This window comes from Pseudonaja textilis, chromosome 1 (genome assembly GCF_049901715.1).
Source record: "Pseudonaja textilis isolate UNSWEBS1 chromosome 1, rPseTex1.2, whole genome shotgun sequence".
Lineage (NCBI taxonomy): Eukaryota > Metazoa > Chordata > Lepidosauria > Squamata > Elapidae > Pseudonaja > Pseudonaja textilis.
In genome coordinates this window covers 62390693-62410893 of record NC_141990.1, presented here as the reverse complement: position 1 = coordinate 62410893, position 20201 = coordinate 62390693, and the positions used below count along the sequence as shown (strand labels likewise).

Sequence of the window (20201 nt, the reverse complement as noted above, 5' to 3'; positions counted from 1 at the left end):
GGTTTGTATATATGGGATACTGTATGTCACATTTAAACTTTCATTTGTTGCTCTCACTTCTCCTGTAGCCTGCATCATCAGGAGATGACAGAGCCATGTGTTTTACGTGTAGTGTATGTTTGGTATGCTGGGAGCCAACAGATGAACCTTGGTGAGAATGTAATATTTGAGACATATCTGCATTGCTTTCTATTCTTTATTTAAGGCTTACCTTAGAAACTGAGTTAGATCTATTAATTTAGATCTTTTTGTGACATACTTAGGTTCAAGTTTGACTATAGCATTTAAGAAATTAAAATGTCAAAATGTAGCATATGATTTTCTGATAGAATTCTTTTAGAATTTAATATTTAAATATTAAATACAATATTTTTGAACGTTCAGTAATAGACATAATTTCCATTTGAGGAGTTTTTGTCTTGTTTAAAAAGAACACAAGAGTATTTTAATAATTAGATTGAATAATGATGTCTTTAGAGAATGGAATGAAGAACCAACCATTATTTCTAATCATCATTCTTAAATAATACTTGCAAGCAAATCATAATAATTTCAGAAACAATGACTTCCCATTATTATTCTGGAACTTAGGGATAACTCTCAATATTCTCTTTCTTATTTTCCAAATTGTCAATTGATTTTAAGTTATTTACATACCAATTCACAATCTGAGAGAAAAATGTTGATAAAAAGTATCTATTTTTCTAATCACTCATCTTCGTACACTTTCAGAAGCATGCATGTTTACAATTGATTCTCCTAATATATTGGTTTCTTTCTCCTTTCCTTAAAATAATCACTTTTATGCATGTTTGAATTGTGAATTACATCTCAAGATGCTGAATTATGAACTTTAACATGTACAGTAAATCCATTGCAGTATGAATACGTGTTATGTGAACCTTTATGTAAACCTTTTTCTTCAAAATCACAAATTTCACATGCATTCAGGTAAAAATTAAAAGTGAATGAGTTCCTTAATGCTTTCTGGATCCATACTGTGAATGATAAGATGGAGGAAGTACAGCTGCATATGTCACCGACTATAAAATCCTAGAGGGTAGTCTCAGCTCTCCAGATAAGATTGTTGGAGGTACAGAGAGTTGCAGTAGAAGAGTAATGACCAAAAATCACCTTTGCTCCTTTTCTGCAAAAATGGCTATGAATAGTTTGCTCACAGGAACTTTGGAATCTATACTTTATCTCTTTGACTTAGCTAGCTTAGTGCTTTTATCTTATAGGCTAATTAGCCAAACACCTTAGCTTATACGCAGCAAAATTACTAATGAGACAAAAGTAGTGCTGTTACATTTTAACACTTATCTTTCTAATCCATTAAGGTCTGAACATGAAAGACATTCCCCTAACTGCCCATTTGTGAAAGGTGAACACACGCAGAATGTGCCCCTCTCGGTCACGCTGGCAACAAGTCCAGCGCAGTTTCCTTGTACAGATGGCACAGACAGAATAGTCTGCTTTGGATCTGGAAGTTGCCCTCATTTTTTAGCTGCTGCAACAAAACGAGGAAAGATCTGTATATGGGATATTTCAAAACTTATGAAGGTATCTTGTTGTCTTGAGCTATAATGCTAATTATGTGAATATGAATTTGCATCTAAGTTTAATTATGTTTTTAAATTTGCATAGGTGCACTTGAAGTTTGAAATCAATGCTTATGATCCAGTAATTGTACAGCAACTTGTATTGTCTGGGGAACAGAGCTCAGGGGTTGATTCAAGAAGACCAACAATAACATGGATAGAAGATTCGTCTAGCTGTTCAGATATACCAAAATTAGAAGGAGACAGGTAAATATTTGATTGAATGTGAGTGTGCTTATTTCTTTGGAAGAAGATATTGTCATAGTGTACTGAGGTAAACTATCAATATTCAGTTCCTTCCAAGAGAAGATAGCTTTGTTTTCACAATACAATAATTTTGGGAATGTGGACCAAAATATTAATTTAATTTAATGTAATTAATTTACATTTGCTCCAATATGAAGGGTTTCTTTTTACACAAAATAGTTGCTCTAAAAAGACATTTTTGCACTCATACTTTTATTATTATTTTCAGCAGGAAATGTATTTACCTTGATTTATAAAAAAACAGAATATATGTCCTGATGATCTCACTAGTATGAGAGTATAAGGTCAATTGACTCTCCTTATGGTTAACTTGACGTCCTCAACAAATTCTTTCCCATGTACCTTCTAAAGCAAAAATACGGGCTATTTGCATCTGAATTAGAGGATCGTATCTATAGGTTAAATCACAGAATGGATTTAAAATGGAAGTATAATCATAATTGGACTCATCAGTAGCTTGCCTAACTAATTTAATTTAATAATTTTATAATATGTTGGTATATTAACAGATTTTAATGCTAAAATTTATGTTTAGAAGTAGGTATATTGTATTAAATTGTTTTCTTGACTTATTTTCTCTTATTTTCTTGACTTTAGTGATGATTTGCTAGAAGATTCAGACAGTGAGGAGCATTCCAGATCAGAATCAGTGACTGGTAGGCACATAATATTTTATTATGAAATAGAAATAACATTACTTGCAATTATTTGCAATGCTTTTGTCAATAAAGAGTAAGAATTACATATCTTGCTATTAGTCTTAATATTTTGATTTAGAATTAAGAAATAAAGAAAACTTTTTCAACATAAGAAACAGTAGGGGGAATAGTTCAGTGAAAGTGTGTCTCGTGATCCTTTTTCTTCTGTTCCTACCTGCAATCTTTTCAATAGAAGGGGCAGCCCCCAAATGATTTTTTTTTTAAAGGGCTGGCTGATTGAGAATAATGTCTTCATGCTATTCTCTGAGGAAAATGTATTTGAAACCCTTAAATCTTTTTGAAGGTGTGTTCTGACCGGCCCTTATTTTCCTTCAAGGTTAGGATCTGTACCACTGATGCTGAAAATATGCATAGGTTTCCTCTTATTTCTGTTTTAGGCATTGGATATTTTATATTTCACTTTACCAGTATAGAAATTATACCTGTTTGTGTGATGATCTCATATTAACACATTATGCAGATGTTTTATACCATATTTTAAATGCATTTCTCTACCATGTAATTTACTTTTATTCTGTAAAATTTTTAGGTGTCAGACGTTCACATGACAAAGCATGTTTGCCCCATCCTCAAGCTTAGGCAAGCTACAATTACCTGGTTTGGATAAAATAGAAATATTTGAAGATATTATTAGATGTTGGTTTGCATATGTGTGTGTGTGTGTGTAAATAAAATAAATTAAATATAAAAGTTTACAAAAACATAATTGTTCTATGTATAAATTCTGGTTTTTTTTAACATTGTATGTTTTATTTTTAAGGACACACATCACAAAAGGAAACCATGGAGGTCAGCCTTGATGTAACTGCTCTCAGCATTCTTCAGCAGCCTGAGAAACTTCAGTGGGAAATAGTTGCAAACGTACTTGAAGACACAGTGAAAGATTTAGAAGAACTTGGGGCAAACCCTTGCCTAACTAACTGTAAAAGTGAAAAGATGAAGGAAAAGCATGTGGAACACCACAACATTCCCTTTCCTTGTTTGTTAGCTGGAGGTTTATTAACATACAAATCGCCTGCTACCTCTCCTGTTAGTAGTAATTCTCAGAGATCACTGGATGATTTAAGCAGGACTCAAGCTGGTAGTATATCAGACCTGGGATCAACTGACAACGAATCCTGTACTAATTCAGAACTGAATTCTCCTCTGGTAAGGAGGACTTCACCTATATTACTGCTTTACAGCATTAAGGAATCTGATGAAAAAGCAGGAAAAATCTTTTCACAGATGAACAATATCATGAGTAAAAGTTTACATGATGATGGTTTTACAGTCCCACAAATCATAGAGATGGAGTTGGATAGCCAGGAGCAATTGCTGTTGCAAGATCCTCCTGTGACATACATTCAGCAGTTTGCAGATGCAACAGCCAGCCTAACTTCTCCGGACTCTGAGAAGTGGAACTCAATGGTTCCCAAACCTGGAACTTTGGTTCAGTGCCTAAGACTGCCAAAGTTTGCAGAGGAGGAGAATTTTTGTGTAGATTCAATCACTCCTTGTGCAGATGGAGTTCATTTATTAATAGGGCTGCGGACATGTCCTGTTGAATCCTTGAGTGCAATAAATCAAGTAGAGGCCTTGAATAATTTAAATAAATTAAACTCGGCACTATGTAATAGAAGGAAAGGAGAAATAGAATCTAATCTTACTGTAGTGAATGGTGCAAATATCAGTATGATCCAGCATGACTCACCAGCAGACGTGCAGATGCCCTTAATAATCCAGCCAGAACAACGAAGTGCTAGTGGTGGTTATCTAGTGCTTTATAAAATGAACTATGCCACTAGGATTGTGACTCTAGAAGAGGAACCTATAAAAATTCAGCATATCAAAGACCCCCAGGATACCATTACCTCATTGATTTTGCTCCCACCAGACATATTGGATAATAGAGAAGATGACTGTGAGGAACCTACAGAGGAAATACAATTAACTTCTAAGAATGGCAGCGAGAGAGAAAAAAGATCGGAAATCTCTACTCTTGGGCATCTAGTAATAACCACTCAGGGAGGCTATGTTAAAATATTAGATCTTTCAAACTTTGAAATCCTGGCCAAAGTGGAGCCACCTAAAAAGGAAGGTACTGAAGAACCAGACAAATTTGTCTCAGTAATATACTGCTCAGGCACTGATAGACTCTGTGCGTGCACTAGAGGTAAGATTTTTGTTTGTTTAAAAAAAATGCTTCATTTTTCCAGGTTCCTCTGTTTATACCCTGTGGTGTCAGCTGGGGAAAGAAAAATCAAAATGATAGCTGTGACCATCTTATCAAAACTCTGCCTTCTTGTTAGTTTCTCCCCCATGACTTCCACACATATATGAGTGGAAGGACTTCAGTCTCTCAGCCACAGCTGTTGTCCTGATCTTTAAGAGCATGCTAATAGACGCCTACTTAATTCTTTTTTGTATGTTTTTATTTAAATTTAAAATATTATTTTGTACTATTATCTATTTCAGAATAAAAACCTTACTTATTTTATGGGTAAAATTTCAATGAAAAAAATGGTGAAAATAAGTCTCCACTTAATATTATAGAACAAAATTATCATGCAAAACATACAAGTATCTAATGTAACTGCTTTTCTAAATGTCCACACACACGCACACGTGTGTGAGATTGAAGATAATTTTTTTCCTGAATTAACCAAGTTTGTAAAAAATTATTTTTGAATTCTTTTTACGATGTTTACTAATAATACATTGTTATCTTAGTTTGCATGTACCATTTCCAACAGCTTTAAAACTAAATTGCTGTTTGAAGGTAATGATTTTGTTATGAGTGTATTTTTTTTTTTTTGACAAATCCATTACCAGCCATTTTCAGTCAGTTTCTCATAAGCAAAATCAAATTTAAATTTTCTACCCAGTTTGGCCCAGATATGTCTAACAACTGCTTTCAGTGCTGGAAATATAACCAAATTCCTATTTTAATTAGTTCCCAGAACTTGCCAAAGTTGCAAGAATACAAAATTATATTCAAGCTATGCTCATATATTCAGTATATCCATTCCAATACATAATTGAGATTAACAGATAAACTCTATGATATTGATTAAAATGAGGAAGATAAAAACTACTATTGTTATAAGAGTAACAAAATTCTGGCTATTTAATTCATTCATAAAATATTAACTCTTAATTTAGGAATGTGTTTAAAATAAAAATGTGTTTATTTTTACGGCACAAATTCTTCCCCACAGACTTAGAGGGCATTCTTGTCTTAGTATCTGTTTTAATCGGGTATTTTTACATTTTTAAAATAATCTTACAATCTAAACCGTATATTTTCCTGGAAATAATAATCTCTGGGAAATAAATAACTGGACAATAAACAAATAATAATAGTTTAACCATTAGCTACATTTGACTTCCAATTTATTTTATTTTATGAAATCTTGCAACTTCTACAAATTTAGAAAGGAATGATGATCATTGAAAAAACCTGAATGTTATTTGCATATAACAATAGTTTCCCTTCAAATTCAGTTAGCATATTCCATTAATTTCACAAGTTTGTTTTGTAAGCTGTTCCAAGGGTTCCAACACCAGATTGAAATTTTAATGTAATAAAGGACAACTTTTATAAATTCCATATTGTAGTAGTTGGGTAATCTTGTTTTTGTGGTTTTTCTCTGACAAGTCTATGGTTACAGTATAACATCTGAGTTTCAGAAACTTTAGTTGTAGTTTGCTGTTATTGTTTATTATTATTATTCAATTGGTTTTAATCCTCTCTTCACCACCCTGAAGTTTGATTTAGCTTTTCCAAACGTCATCTTATGAATAATATCCTAGATTTCCTAAAAAAATTAAGGGTATGGCCAATTCCTCTGAGTGCACATCTGAAATTATTGGAAAATTTAAGATATTTTTTAAAAATTGTCTGCTTGCGTGCTATGTCCAAAAAAATGAAAATTAATTTCATTATAATTGGTACATACGTTGTTCCCAAGAAATTTTTTATTAGAGTTATTATTTTACTTCATTGTAAATATATCATTTGAGAAGGCAATGATTTTACAGATTTTTCTCTGTATTCCCAATACATTTATTTTACTTGTTTTAAGAAATATTCTGTCCAACTGAACTAATTCAATTTTAGTAAAACTGTTTTGCTGCCTTTTGATGTTGTTTTAGTTTTAAATGGTAATAGTAATTAATGTCTACTATTGTTATCTGTTATGAAAAATTTTTTTTACAGTTTTACAACAGGGAAGTAGTTAGACATATGAGTGTTCCAAGCTAAAGGATCCCATTGTCAAGTCTTCGGCTCATAACTCTACTTATATGAATTTTTCAAACCTTAAAGTTTGTTCTTTCTTAATTCTTCATGAAGCATTATCTAGATTTCTTGCATACTGTATCTCTGGGATCAGAGAAATAATCTGTTTTCCTTGTGATTGAAATACAGTTAACTTGAAAGAAAACATCAATTATTTTTTTTGTCTTTTTAATAAATCTCTTAGAGATTTGAAGACCTTCTTTGTAACATGGCAAGTTTAATATGAAAAAGTAACATTTTATCTGAACCCCAATTTATCTTTTTTAGTTCACAGGCTTTTTGCATATTTTTTCTTTTATCTACTGTTTACAAATTTTGTTACTGTATATTTCTTAGTTTTTTGCATTTCATTGGACTCAGATGACTCTAAGGACGCTTTCTTCATCTATTTGAAAGCTGTAAATCTGGTAGTTTGTTGTTCAAGTTTGAGATAAGATCTCCAATTAAATTAGTATATTCTGATTTTTCCCTTTTCTGATACCTTTAAATCTCAAATTAATTATTTTGTTCCAATCCAGTATGTCAGCTAGATCCAATCTAATGTCAGTAATATATTTTGAATTTTTCCAATATCAAGCTCATTATTCATACACCATCATAGGGTTTTTGTGCTGTCCTGCTCACTCTCTCACACACACATAATGGTGGTTTAGTGTCCATTTAGCTAATAGTGGTTGAAAGCTTTATTTTTTTTAAACTATTAATGAAAAACTAATGCTTCTATAGGATGATTTCTAATAGCAATAGCATTTAGACTTATATACCGCTTTATAGTGCTTTACAGCCCTCTCTAAGCGGTTTGCAGAGTCAGTATATTGCCCCCAACAATTTGGGTCCTCATTTTACCCACTCGGAAGAATGGAAGGCTGAGTCAACCTTGAGCCTGGTGAGGTTCGATGTGCCAAATTGCAAGCAGCTGGCTGCAACAGTAGTAGCCTGCAGTACTGCAATCTAACCACTGCGTCACCACTTTTCTAATAAAAAGAAAAATTACCTAATATATAGATTAAAAATAAATATAGAAAAGAAGACAGACTAAAATAGAAAATAGAGCAACTTAGAGAATGATAGTACTGTACTGTAAAAAAAGAAGAAAGTGAATGACAGGAAATGACCAATCCTGAAAAAACTGTTCTTCTCATATTTGTCATCTTCCCTTATTTAGAATGAAAACCTAGCAAAAGTTTTCTGAAGATGATTTTAAAATCTGAGCATGCTATATTCAGAAAGATTCCTCAATTAATCTATTCCTAAATTGTTTATGAGTTTTATTATATTTTTGAAACTTTATCAACATGCTGATTTGGGACCGGAAGTAGACAGTAAATTATAAAATATAAATTATAATCAGTATAGATTATATATTCTTGCTATCAATCATGCTGTTCTATTTTGAACTGGTTTTAAGTTTCTAGTTCCTTTACCAAGTCAGCTCTGGATATAAGGACTGTTAAGAGCTAGTAAAAGTTAGAACAAACCATCCTAACAACAAGGAATCTAAAAGCACGCTTAACTAAGAGGCTTTTTAAGATTGTGTTGAATTCCACTTAGTTGGACAGCCAAGTAATCCTCCACTATATGGATTAAGTATTATTTTCATCTTTTAGACCATTGTTGTTTTAATGTGTTTCTTCTGGATACCCAGGGGCTCATCTGAAATTATTAGAAAATAGAGGTGGAGCTAGGTATCATCTTTTGTTGATATCTCAGAATGTACCTCTGCATAACTCTCGTAGTGTTTTATATAGATATTAAGTAGATTAGGAGGAAAACAATCATCTTCTAACCTGAAGGAATGAATGTCCAAGGAAATGAACAAAAGTTCTTGAGCACCATGAGAACTGACAATCCAAGTGACAATGGAATTGCTGCCAGTGGTATTCCAAGAACAGCTCATCAAAACTTGACCCAGGGGAGTCAGAAGAATCACAATTCCTCCATTTTCTTAAGAAAGATCATCCCATCAGGAAATATTACTGTGCTATACAACATTCTCAAAACCTGATTTGAAGTAAACTTGTCTCACTCAAGAAAATACCCCCCATTGAAGCATTTTGTCAAAATGAGTTGGTGCATGCGTATGCTTAATTTAGACTGTTGTGGACTTCCATTTAAATTCTCAACTCTTTCTTTTAGGTGGAGAACTTCATTTTCTCCAGATTGGAGGAACTTGTGATGATGTTGATGAAGCTGATATTCTTGTGGATGCATCTCTGTCTAAAGTGACGGAGCAATTAACGGAAGGCACCAAGCCTTTATCTAATCCTTCAAGTCCAGGCATTACAGGTAAGTCTTCAATCTTATATTCATATTTTCAGAAGGTATACTGTTGAATTGAAGAAACACAATACAGTACCGTTATAAAGTCATAAATAAGCAGTATGCTTAATTTTTTTGGTTATATTTTGCCTGCCTGCTGCAAGAATTCTCATCTGTTTTATGTGTGTTACTTTTGCAGAAATATGCTTTCCAAACTCAAGTAAATATTGAAACTTGAACCAGAATGTTCATATATTGTTTTTCCCCAGCAACAGATGGCTAATCAGTTTTATTTCTAAATGCCAGCTAGAGACTCTGTAACATAACATGCATGGAAACATGGTGCCATGAAATATGTGTGTGTATATTTAGTTTTAGTGTAACTGAACTAAAGGACAAATTAAATATTTTAAAAAGTGCTGTAGCTTCTTGTGGGAACTACTGATTTTTTTGTGATTAAATATTTTTAAAAATCTTTTTACTTTATAATTAAAAAACAGGAGTTGATCTTCTGGTGGACCAGCCATTCTCGCTTGAAACTTTGACATCTTTAGTAGAGCTTACTCGTTTTGAAACGTTGACACCACGATTCTCAGCTACAGTTCCACCATGCTGGGTTGAAGTGCAGCAAGAACAGCAACAAAGGCGACATCCACAACACTTGCACCAGCAGCATCATGGAGATGCAGCTCAACATACCCGGACTTGGAAATTGCAAACTGATAGGTAAATCATTTTTGATAAAACATTTACCTCCCTACTTTATTTAAACATTGAATCTCCTGATATCTCGAGTTATTAATAGAATTCCCTAGTAGGAGCCTTTTATATTTATTATTTTTTTAATCCCTCCTTTATTATTTTTATAAGTAACTCACACTTGCAAATATATCTAATACTGCTTCCTCCTTCAGTTTTCCCCACAACAACAATCCTGTGAGATGAGTTGGACTTAGGGTAGGCCAAAGTCACCAGCCAGATTTCATACCTAAGGTGGGACTAGAACTCACAGTTTCCTGGTTTCTAGCCTGGTGCCTTAGCCAATAGAATAAACTGGTTCTCATTTGTATTATATTACATGTAAAGATTGGAAGTTGATGCATTCTATAAATTGGTTTTAAATCCAGAAATTTCAGGTAGTCTACATTTATATAGAACAATGTCCTAGAGGTGTACAAACATTTCAAATTTGAATCATTTCAGCACAAAATGTCCTGTCATGTATGCCAGCATATTGCATTTCATTTTAAAAGTGTTCTGAGTTTAAGATACTTTTTTAACATTTGCAAAATGATCAGACCATTTTACAGTTAAGCATGCTGTGTAAAATACTTGAAATGGGGCATTTTAATTCAAAATCAGTGCAAATTCAAAATGTTCTATACATTCCTAAAGTTATTTCAACTTGAAAATGTTACTGCACCTTACATCTACAAATTAGGATCATACTAAAATAGAAAAATGGAAAAGTTGTAAACATTCATATTTTCTTATTGTATAGATAAAAATAAATTGGAGCTCTTTATCTCATTGAACATCATTTTCTTCCTCCATCTATTTTCTCTGTAGTAACAGCTGGGATGAACATGTTTTTGAACTGGTTTTGCCAAAGGCTTGTATGGTTGGACATGTGGATTTCAAATTTGTTTTGAATTCAAGTATCACAAACATTCCACAGATTCAAGTGACTTTATTGAAAAATAAAGCTCCAGGCTTAGGAAAAGTCAGTGGTAAGAAAATAACTGAACAATTTGTTTTCAGTAATATTTATATCTTTCAAAATGGCATTATTAAACTATTAGTAACTTGAACATGTTTAAAGCAATGTCAAATGAAATGAAATATAATGGTTGAACAGTGTTCCATGGTGAACAGTAGGTATCACGACATGTCAAAATGCGATAGCATCTCCTTCAATAAATACTTTTGCTTGTTTTAAGAATGAGGAAATCCTATAAATGCTAATTTTGATTTTGATACTTTTTCTTTGTGTTGCAGGAAAATTTGAGGATAATGTGGCAATTCCCATTTCTCAGATTTAACAATGTAGTAATTGCCCCACAAGCCCACACTCTTATCAATATCATAATAGCATTGGTGATCATATTAATAGTAATAAAATCTATTTTATTCTTCATTCTTACAGCATAGTTTTGATGTACCACTCAAAAGCCAAGAAATTTCAAGCACCAATTGTTTCAAAGTTCATGATAGTTTTAAAATATTTAAACATAGTTGTATAACACATCCACAACATATTATATAATAAAACTATGCTCCAAAAGAGATTGTGTCATTTAAAAAATGTAAAAGTGTTTTTTTTCCTATGTGCTTGTTCCCCAGAAGCAGCTGTAGATAGACAGATAACTTTTCCTCTGTCACCAACTCATCATGAAATGGAAAGAAATGGAAAAACAGGGCTGGATGATTTGAATGAAGAAATGCAAAACATGGATGTAGAAGAGTCTCAGTGTGAGTTTTGCTAAAGTATAATATTCTTTTAAACAGATTTGCCACATAGAAGTTTGCTAGATAAGTTTTAGAAGGAAGTCTAGTGAACTTTTGCTTCTGTGTTTCATTAGTAGTTTCCCCTAGTGCTTGTCATTACTGATTGAAGAGGAATGGTTTTAGGCCCATACAATGGAAGTATGTTCCATTGTTATTTAAGATGTTTTTTTGCTAAGATACTCATATAGTTAATTTATTTATTGTATTATATTGTTCTGGTTTTAACCCTGTATTTATCATTTAGAATTACAATTGTGAGAACAGTGGCTGCATATATTATATAAATCATAATGAACTAACTAAATAAACAGTTTCTCTTATCCTGGGATTCTGCTTACTACTGGTTTTACTGACTAAAATCTGCTTTACCTCATTCATTCAAATATGAAAGAATTTATTAGAATGAACGTAATACTGTACATTCATTCTGGTAATTAGAGTTGGTAATCAAATACTGGAGTTTCAGTAATCCTTCCATAAACAATTCATTCAGGTGCCGCTATTTGCCTGAAAGAACCATCAGAAATTATTGTAACTCAGAAAATCAAAAGAATGGAAAGGTCTTATCGGTTCCTTGAAAACAATCCAGGAGGGAATCTCAATGTCAGATTGCAAGTGCCACCAAGTTTTACTTCCTATTTTTGCTTGATAAGTTGGTAACTTTGAAGTATGATTTCCTCTGACAGACTTGTCCCATTATATTATTATAATTCTTTGTGTCCCCCCCCCCATTGAAAAGAATGCAAGTCCTAATGAATTGCTACATAATCACAAGAAACTAGCGCAACAACAATGAAATTCTAGAAATAAACTTTTGCACATATTGTCCTGTAGCTTTATATTTCTTTATTATACTGATGCATGAAGAATTTCTGTTATTAGTACTTTAATAATTGCAATTTGGATGTGTAGTTAGAGGAGGGAATAGATGAAGCCATCCACTTCTTTTAAATGCTAATGTTCCAGGGAGATCTTAGTTTAATATAATTTTACATTAAATTAATGAACATTGAAAAAACTGAATGTCTAGATCTTTAAAAATAATCATGCAGGCATTAAAATTTGAATAAAAGGCCACTTGATATGCTAACATTGGCGACAACAAATGTGTTAATAATTTTGTAGTCAGTGTAAGAGAAGTAACTTTCTAAAATCATTAGGCTCATAAATGATAAATTTAAAAGAGACATTTGACAGAGAATAACATTCTATACTACAATGTTGAAAGTATTGAAGACAGTTCTGTTTATAATGAATTATGAAAAGAAAAATAGAAATGAATGCTTTTCTTTTAAATTGATTTAAAAAAATCTCATTAAATAGAAAAGCAAAATGAGACAAGAATTGTCTTTTCAAGAATATATCCTACTTTCAATGTTATTATTTTAAAAGAATTATTTGATGTATGTATGTATGTATGTATGTATGTATGTATGTATGTTGTTAGGAATGTAAGTCACCAAACAGCTATTTGGGTTGGAAATATATAAACCAGGATAAACATTTTAATACTGTATCTTTAAGAAAATGCAAAAATTGTAAGTGGGTGTGGTTTCTCAAACGGCCATAAGATGGAGCCAGAAACCTGGGTTGTTTAGTCTTTGTCTTAGTCTCAGAAGAGAGTGTGTCTCAGTAAGTTTCTGTTTCCTTCTGTTGGAGAGTATTGCCGTTCCTCCTAATTGACTGATATTCTTGAATTTGATGTAAGTCTGATACTGAACTGTTTTTGACACTGGACTTTGTTACTGGATTATCCTGGACTGAAAACTGACTGATTTAACCTGTGAATGACTTTGGACTGCTTATTTTGAACTTTGCTTAAACGTTTCTGGAAGTAAACACCTATATTTACTGTATAGTGTGTCTGTGTGCTGTGTGTGTATTATTCAAACACTTCTCTCAATATGTCTCCCAGTATGCGCTCATTCGCCTAACGGGGAATTACCTCAACATATGTATGTATGTATGCATATATGTATATGTATATATGTATAACGTTTGCTATGATCAGTGTAATTTTCCTTTTTTATATTTTTTAAAGGCTTTCGGCTATGTCCCTTTTTAGAGGATCATAAAGAAGATATTTTGTGTGGACCTATATGGTTGGCTACTGGACTTGATTTATCTGGACATGCTGGAATGTTGACACTCACAAGTCCAAAGCTTGTTAAAGGTAATACTCTTGGCAGAATATCTGGGGGGACAAAATCTAAAATGTGTTTGTTTGGGTTTTTTTAAATGATCAAATACAGGCCTGATATTTAGAATTGATTCCTGACATTTAAAATGTGAATGTTTTTGTGGTAAAAAGTTGGCTGATAACTGTTTCTAATGTAAGCATGCATAACAAGTTTTCAAGAATTAATTTATTTTTCTTATGTCTGTCTGTTTTATTCTAGGCATGGCAGGTGGCAAATACCGTTCATTTTTAATCCATGTGAAGGCTGTGAATGACAGAGTAACAGAGGAAGTCTGCAATGGAGGAATCTGGCCTGTTTTAAGGATACCATCTCTGAAACCTCAAAATAACAAGGGACATTCACTTGCATCACTTTTAGCAAAAGTTGCAGCAGGCAAGGTATTTAAATGATATATAGACAAAGAATGGTCAAAATTATTTTCCTTTAATCAGTCATCTAAAGCCATCTTGTTAGGAGACAAATGCAGGAGCCTCTTGCAATCAGTTCATAATACACGAACATGCTTAGCATGACATACAAATATTATGATTATACTTTTCAGAATCTGATATTTCTTACAATATGCTTAACTGCTGAACCTAGTTTAAAATGATATGCAGACCTAACATGTAGTATTTGGGACATTTTTTTGATAATATCACTATTGTTTTCTAGTCATTTTCTCATATATAGTTGATAAAATAAGCAACATACTAATTTCTCTCTCTCCTTCTTTCCTTTAATTTTTGATAGTTCTATCTTCATGCTTGCATTATTAAGAACATTGTAATATATAATATGCTTACATATTTTGAGAAACATGGTAAAACCTGTATATTGATGTTTCAAATTTCTGTATAATGCAAGATTTTTAAATTCTGAGAAAATCTGTTTTGGTATTAGAGGACAATAATGTAAGTAAATTTCATAATCTGGCAAAGTGAAACATACTTGTATGTATGCAGAATATGACTTTTCAAATACATGAGTTGTTTTTTAATAACAGGACAAGTCTTCTAATAAAGCAGAAACCAGTACTTCCTCACGGAAATCTGACAACCTACGAGGATGTGATTTGCTACAAGAAGTCTCTGTAACAATTAGAAGATTTAAAAAAACATCTATTTCAAAGGAAAGGTTAGTTGGTTATCAGTGTGTATATTTCATAAATACATTTTTAAACATGCATTCAAAAAGAATGTAGGTTGATGTATTACTGATATTATTATATTGAGCTACATTGTTTCTAAAACAATAATATATAAAACAATAATATATAAGATAGCTAACTATATTGAACTATAACTATAGTTATTGAATATAAAAATAAAGCTTTAATGTTTAACTGTTTAATTTAGATTTAATTAAAATAATTAAAAATTACATGGCACATCTTAAACTTTTTCCCCCCCAAGTCAGATCTGACAACTCTACTTACAAGTCCATGCAGTTTTATAGACAACATTTTTAATAGTTGTTTGCTGGTATCTTTTTTCTGCAGCTGAGACAGAGTGACTGACTCAAAGTGACTCAGCTGGCTTTTATGCTTAAAGCAGGACTAAAAATCAGAATGTCCTGTTCCTAATCCAGCACCTTAATTACTAAACTGGCTCATTCTATAGTGGTCTTTGACTTATGACCAAAATGGAGCCTAAATTTCCATTGCTAAGCAAGACAGTTTAGTGAATTGTGACCTGTTTTAGGACCTTTTTTACCAGTTATGCAAATCACTGCAGTTGTTAATTGAATCATGCAGTTGTTAAATGAATTTGGCTCCCCTCCCATTGACTTTGCCTGTTGGAAGCCGGCTGGAAAGGTTACAAATTACATATGCCCCTGAGACATGGCAGCTGTCATTAAATACATGCCAGTTGTCAAGAGCCTGAATTTTTATCACATGACCATGGGGATGCTGCAATGGTTGTAAGTGTAAAAACTGTAAGTCATAAGTCATTTTTTTCAATGCCATTATGATTTCAAAGAGTTACAAAAGGAAAGGTGGTAAGTTGAGGACTAGCTGTGTAATATAATGTTTTGGTGAAAACAAAACCTTTAGAAAAGTAAGCGTTTGTAAAATAGTAACAGAAAAACACACTTAAGATTTTCTACCCTAGCTTCTTTTTCCCATTGAACTAGAACACAAACTTAATGGTCATAGTCATCTTCAAGTTACAAGTAGTCTTCAATTTATGGTCACAATCAGGTTCAGAATTTCAGTTACTAAGCAGTGTACTCACTTTACTTAGCAATCCCAGTGCTCCTGGCTACCATCACCCAAGAATCATGGGTTGGTAAGTGGAGGAAGTGCAGAGATACCATGGAAGTGGGGAAGGCTCGGTGTAGTGAGTTGGGGTGCTGCAATTTGATGCAAAACCACAGGTGCCCCTAGAAGCCTCAGCTTCCCCACCCAGCCTAGCAGTGTTTATGATTGCAGGACTGTAGCAACTCCCCACACCCACGTAAGGCAGATTTGCAGCCATCCAGGGCAGATTTGCAGTCCCCATGCAGTCATAAATGCGGGTGAGCTGCCAATTTTGATACTGTGACACCCAGGGACGTTGCAAAAGCTGTAACTTTGGGCGTGGATCGTAAGTCCATTTTTCCAGGACCATCATAATTACGATTGCTGAACAAATGGTTGTAAGTTGAGCATTACCCCTACGTAATTAAGAATTGTTTTAGCGGGTTGTTTAAATAACGTGGATTTCTATAATAAGACAAGTTTTGAATTTCAAATCTAAGAGGTAAAAAACAGTTTCAGGACTTTTTAAAACCATATTAGAGAGAAACCCTAAGCTTCTTCTCTTCCTTCTTCAAAAACCTTAGCAGTAATAGTTTACCCCCAGTTCACTGATTTACTTCTTTCTTTCTTATTGAATATTATTTCTTTTCTAGAGTTCAAAGGTGTGCCATGTTACAGTTTTCGGAATTTCATGAAAGACTTCTTAACAGCCTTTGCAAAAAAGCAGAAGATGGAGTTGTGACAGAACATGCTCAAAGTCTTGTATTAGATATCCTGTGTTGGCTAGCAGGAGTTCAATCCAATGGACCAGGGAGGTAAATAAATAAATAAATAAAGGAGCTCCTTAACAAATTTCTTACCTTTGTTAGAAATGTACTCAAAAGTAATGATTGGGTTGTAAAGTCTGCTTTTGTTTTTAATGTTTCAGTTCAAGAGAAACCAATGAGAGCTTGTTGTCTAAAACAAGGACATGTCTTTTCCACATAATTCGAGTATGCTTTTTTGAAGCCGGACGAAGCATAGCACATAAATGTGCACGATTTCTAGCTCTTTGCATAAGGTAATTATGTTACTTGGTGTTTTTTTCAGCTTAAAGTTTTCTTTTACTTGAATATTCTAGCTAACATGATGTAAAATGTTAACAGGTGATCTTTTATAGAGAAAATTAACATTTTGTAGCTCAATCTATGGGAGCCATTTCCATCAAATTTAGTATTTCTAGATAGATGGAAATTGGATTGCACATTGATTAAGCCCTTTATCTGCTGAGACCTATGGATGTAAAAAAAATTCTGAATAATATTTGCCGATAAACAAAATAAAATATTAAAATAAAATTGATTATATATTTTTGTAGTAATGGGAAATTTGAACCAAGTCATCAAGGATTTAGCTCGGTCCTTCTGAAGGCGTTGCTTGGCAATATATCTTATTTACCTGCAGCTGCGACTGGAGGTAAGATTAAGGCTTTTGTTTTTGGAATCAAAATTGATTTCTTCTGATACTTTCTATCTGTTTTTCTTTGTTTGATGTTCTTTTCTGTCTTAATACTAATCTTGTATTTCACTTATTAGTCAATTCCATGCTTGTATGTATGTTAATGTTATAAACATACATCCAGAGTAATATAACCTAGGAATACTGCCTGAGCAGGTATCAGTGCAAACTTACCACAATCAGTTAACATTGATTAAAGGAATATTTTATTGAATGTCCCAAAGGTGCTTTTTCTCAGGAGGCAACTGGACTTTCTTCCTTTTTTTTTCTTTGAAGAAGTTTTGCTTCTCATCCAAGAAGCTTCTTCAGCTCTGACTGGATGGTGGGGAATGGAAGGATTTATATTCCATGCAAGACAGCTGGTTATTTGCATTCTTTTAAAGAGTAATTGAGGCCACTTGAAGGTTTATCTGTGTCCTTCTGGGTCACCTGAGTAGTGCAAATGGGTGTGGAGCCTTCTTGGCTGCAGGATGTTTTCTGCCCTGTATCCCTTCACTGTTGAACACAGGAGCAGGCTGTTGGGAACGAATCTGTGGTGTCGACATCTCAGACTGAAGTGCAAAAGGTTCCTGTAGTCTGCAGTTGTTCTGGAAATCCATTCATTCTCCCACACCATTTCATCCCAAAGTGCATAGCTAAAAGTCTATGGAGATTCTCAGTCATCCAGGTCATGGTTTTCCCAAAGGTGTTTTTTTCAGGAGACAACTCGACTTACTTTTTTCTTTGAAAGCGTTTCTCTAAAAGAATGCAAATGACTAGTTTTCTGCAAGGAATATAAATCTTTCCATTCCCCACCATCCAATCAGAGCTGAAAAAGCTTATTGGATGAAAAGCGAAACATCTTCAAAGAAAAAAAGAAAAGAAAGTCCAATTGCCTCCTGAAAACGCACCTTTTAGACAACTTTTGACCTGGATGACTGAGAATCTCCATAGAATTTTATTGAATGGATTTTGTAGGTGTCTGTAAACATATATTTAAAGATTGGTTTTCTATCTTCTTAAGGCTGAACATCTATCTATATGTGTTCCTTTTAGGTTCTGTGTATTGGTATTTTGTTTTGCTGAATTACGTAAAGGATGAAGATTTAGCTGGCTGCAGTACTACTTGTGCTTCCCTGTTAACTGCAGTCTCTAGACAATTACAGGACCGATTAACACCCATGGAAGCACTCCTTCAAACAAGGTAACAAGGGGAAAACTGCATCACTTTTTATTCATTCAATTACTAAGGTTACCCACACATCAACCATGGGTGCTTATAAAGGATTAAAAATGAAATATCAGTTAGTTAAGCACAATAATAAAACAGCTATGGTGGAGGGGGAGAGACACAGCAATTAAGCAGAATTGTCAGAAGTGGCATCATATAATCAGAGTGAGTTGGGCAGTCTCTAAATTTGATAAATAAAAATAATAATATCTTAGCTCAATGCCTATGTTACAAGCCAGCTATTTAAGGCTTTCTTGGGAGGAATTGCTGCTTCAAAAGGCAGTGCAATGACATGGAAGGCCTATGTCATGGGTGTGACATAGTTTAATATACAGTAGCTGAAGTATGTGTGCACTGTCAGGTCCCTTACAGGACAGGCAGAAATATATGCTGAATATACTTGATGGTAATATCAGTTTCCTATTCTGTGACAGAGCTGAGGTTAAAACTGTGGAGCATGTCCTTTTATATTGCCCTATGTATAACGCAGGCAGATCTAAGTTACTGTCTCTCCTTGAAACAGACCCTTCTAGACCCACTGTTAGTAATTTGTTCTTATATTGTCTAGGGGATGGCTCCTCATACATCACTTCTCAGGTTTCCAGTTTTTTTTTTAAGAGCTCTAACCATCAGAGGAGAGTGCTGTAATTCTCTTTAGTCAAGTTTTGGGTGACCAATTGTTCATGACTAATTTTCCCATGTTCTTCTTTTGTTGTACTTGTGTTTTGGTCTGTGACCGCAAATAAAGTATTATTATTATTATTATTATTATTATTATTATTATTATTATTATTATATCAGTTTCTTGTTTCTTAAAATGCTAAAGCTTTGAGAAAAATATTTAATAGTTTTAATAGTAATTATTATTCATATCCTTAAAACTATATATTTGATTGATTTTATCTCATTAACCAAATTCTTCACATTGCCTAGTATCCTGCATTACATTGTTTTTTCAGGTATGGATTATATAGTTCACCTTTTGATCCGGTGCTCTTTGATTTGGAAATGAATGGTTCTTCTTGTAAGAATATATATAATAGCAGCATTGGCGTTCAGTCAGATGAAATCGATTTATCTGATGTTCTCTCAGGTAAGCCTATGTATCCACTTGTAACTGTGAGTTGAAAGGTTTTTTTATAGTCAATATTGTTTGCTTTTGGCAACAACATGGTTATATAATCTTCATGTTATGATTTGTCATTGAAGAAAATCAAACTCAAAATAGGCTGAACTTATTTTGTTTTCAGCAGAGTTGCATTGCATTCATTGGAAATGATTATTTCTTCATATTATATTAGCCTTTGAGATAGATCAGGGTGGAATACAGAATCTATAGACATCTGGAACTCTGCTAGTGCAGAATATAATAACCACATCTTAAAAACTTGACAGAGTTCCTTTGTCTCTCATCTTATACCCAAGAGAACCAAGGC

The 20201-nt window shown here is 33.2% G+C and overlaps 1 protein-coding gene across 10 annotated transcripts in view; it reads left to right on the top strand.

Moving 5' to 3' along the window:
* BIRC6 (baculoviral IAP repeat containing 6) overlaps nt 1-20201 on the top strand; it is a 147639-nt gene that overhangs the window by 17832 nt on the left and 109606 nt on the right. For all 10 annotated transcript variants that reach the window (XM_026695516.2, XM_087935971.1, XM_026695517.2 and 7 more), the window contains exons 6-22: nt 69-151; nt 1341-1563; nt 1648-1808; nt 2466-2524; nt 3348-4742; nt 9006-9155; nt 9629-9854; nt 10698-10858; nt 11472-11600; nt 13678-13809; nt 14036-14214; nt 14823-14953; nt 16712-16873; nt 16987-17118; nt 17416-17513; nt 18591-18738; nt 19725-19858. In XM_026695516.2, coding sequence (XP_026551301.1) covers nt 69-151; nt 1341-1563; nt 1648-1808; nt 2466-2524; nt 3348-4742; nt 9006-9155; nt 9629-9854; nt 10698-10858; nt 11472-11600; nt 13678-13809; nt 14036-14214; nt 14823-14953; nt 16712-16873; nt 16987-17118; nt 17416-17513; nt 18591-18738; nt 19725-19858 — 3703 coding nt within the window. The remainder of the gene's footprint in view (nt 1-68; nt 152-1340; nt 1564-1647; nt 1809-2465; nt 2525-3347; nt 4743-9005; nt 9156-9628; nt 9855-10697; nt 10859-11471; nt 11601-13677; nt 13810-14035; nt 14215-14822; nt 14954-16711; nt 16874-16986; nt 17119-17415; nt 17514-18590; nt 18739-19724; nt 19859-20201) is intronic.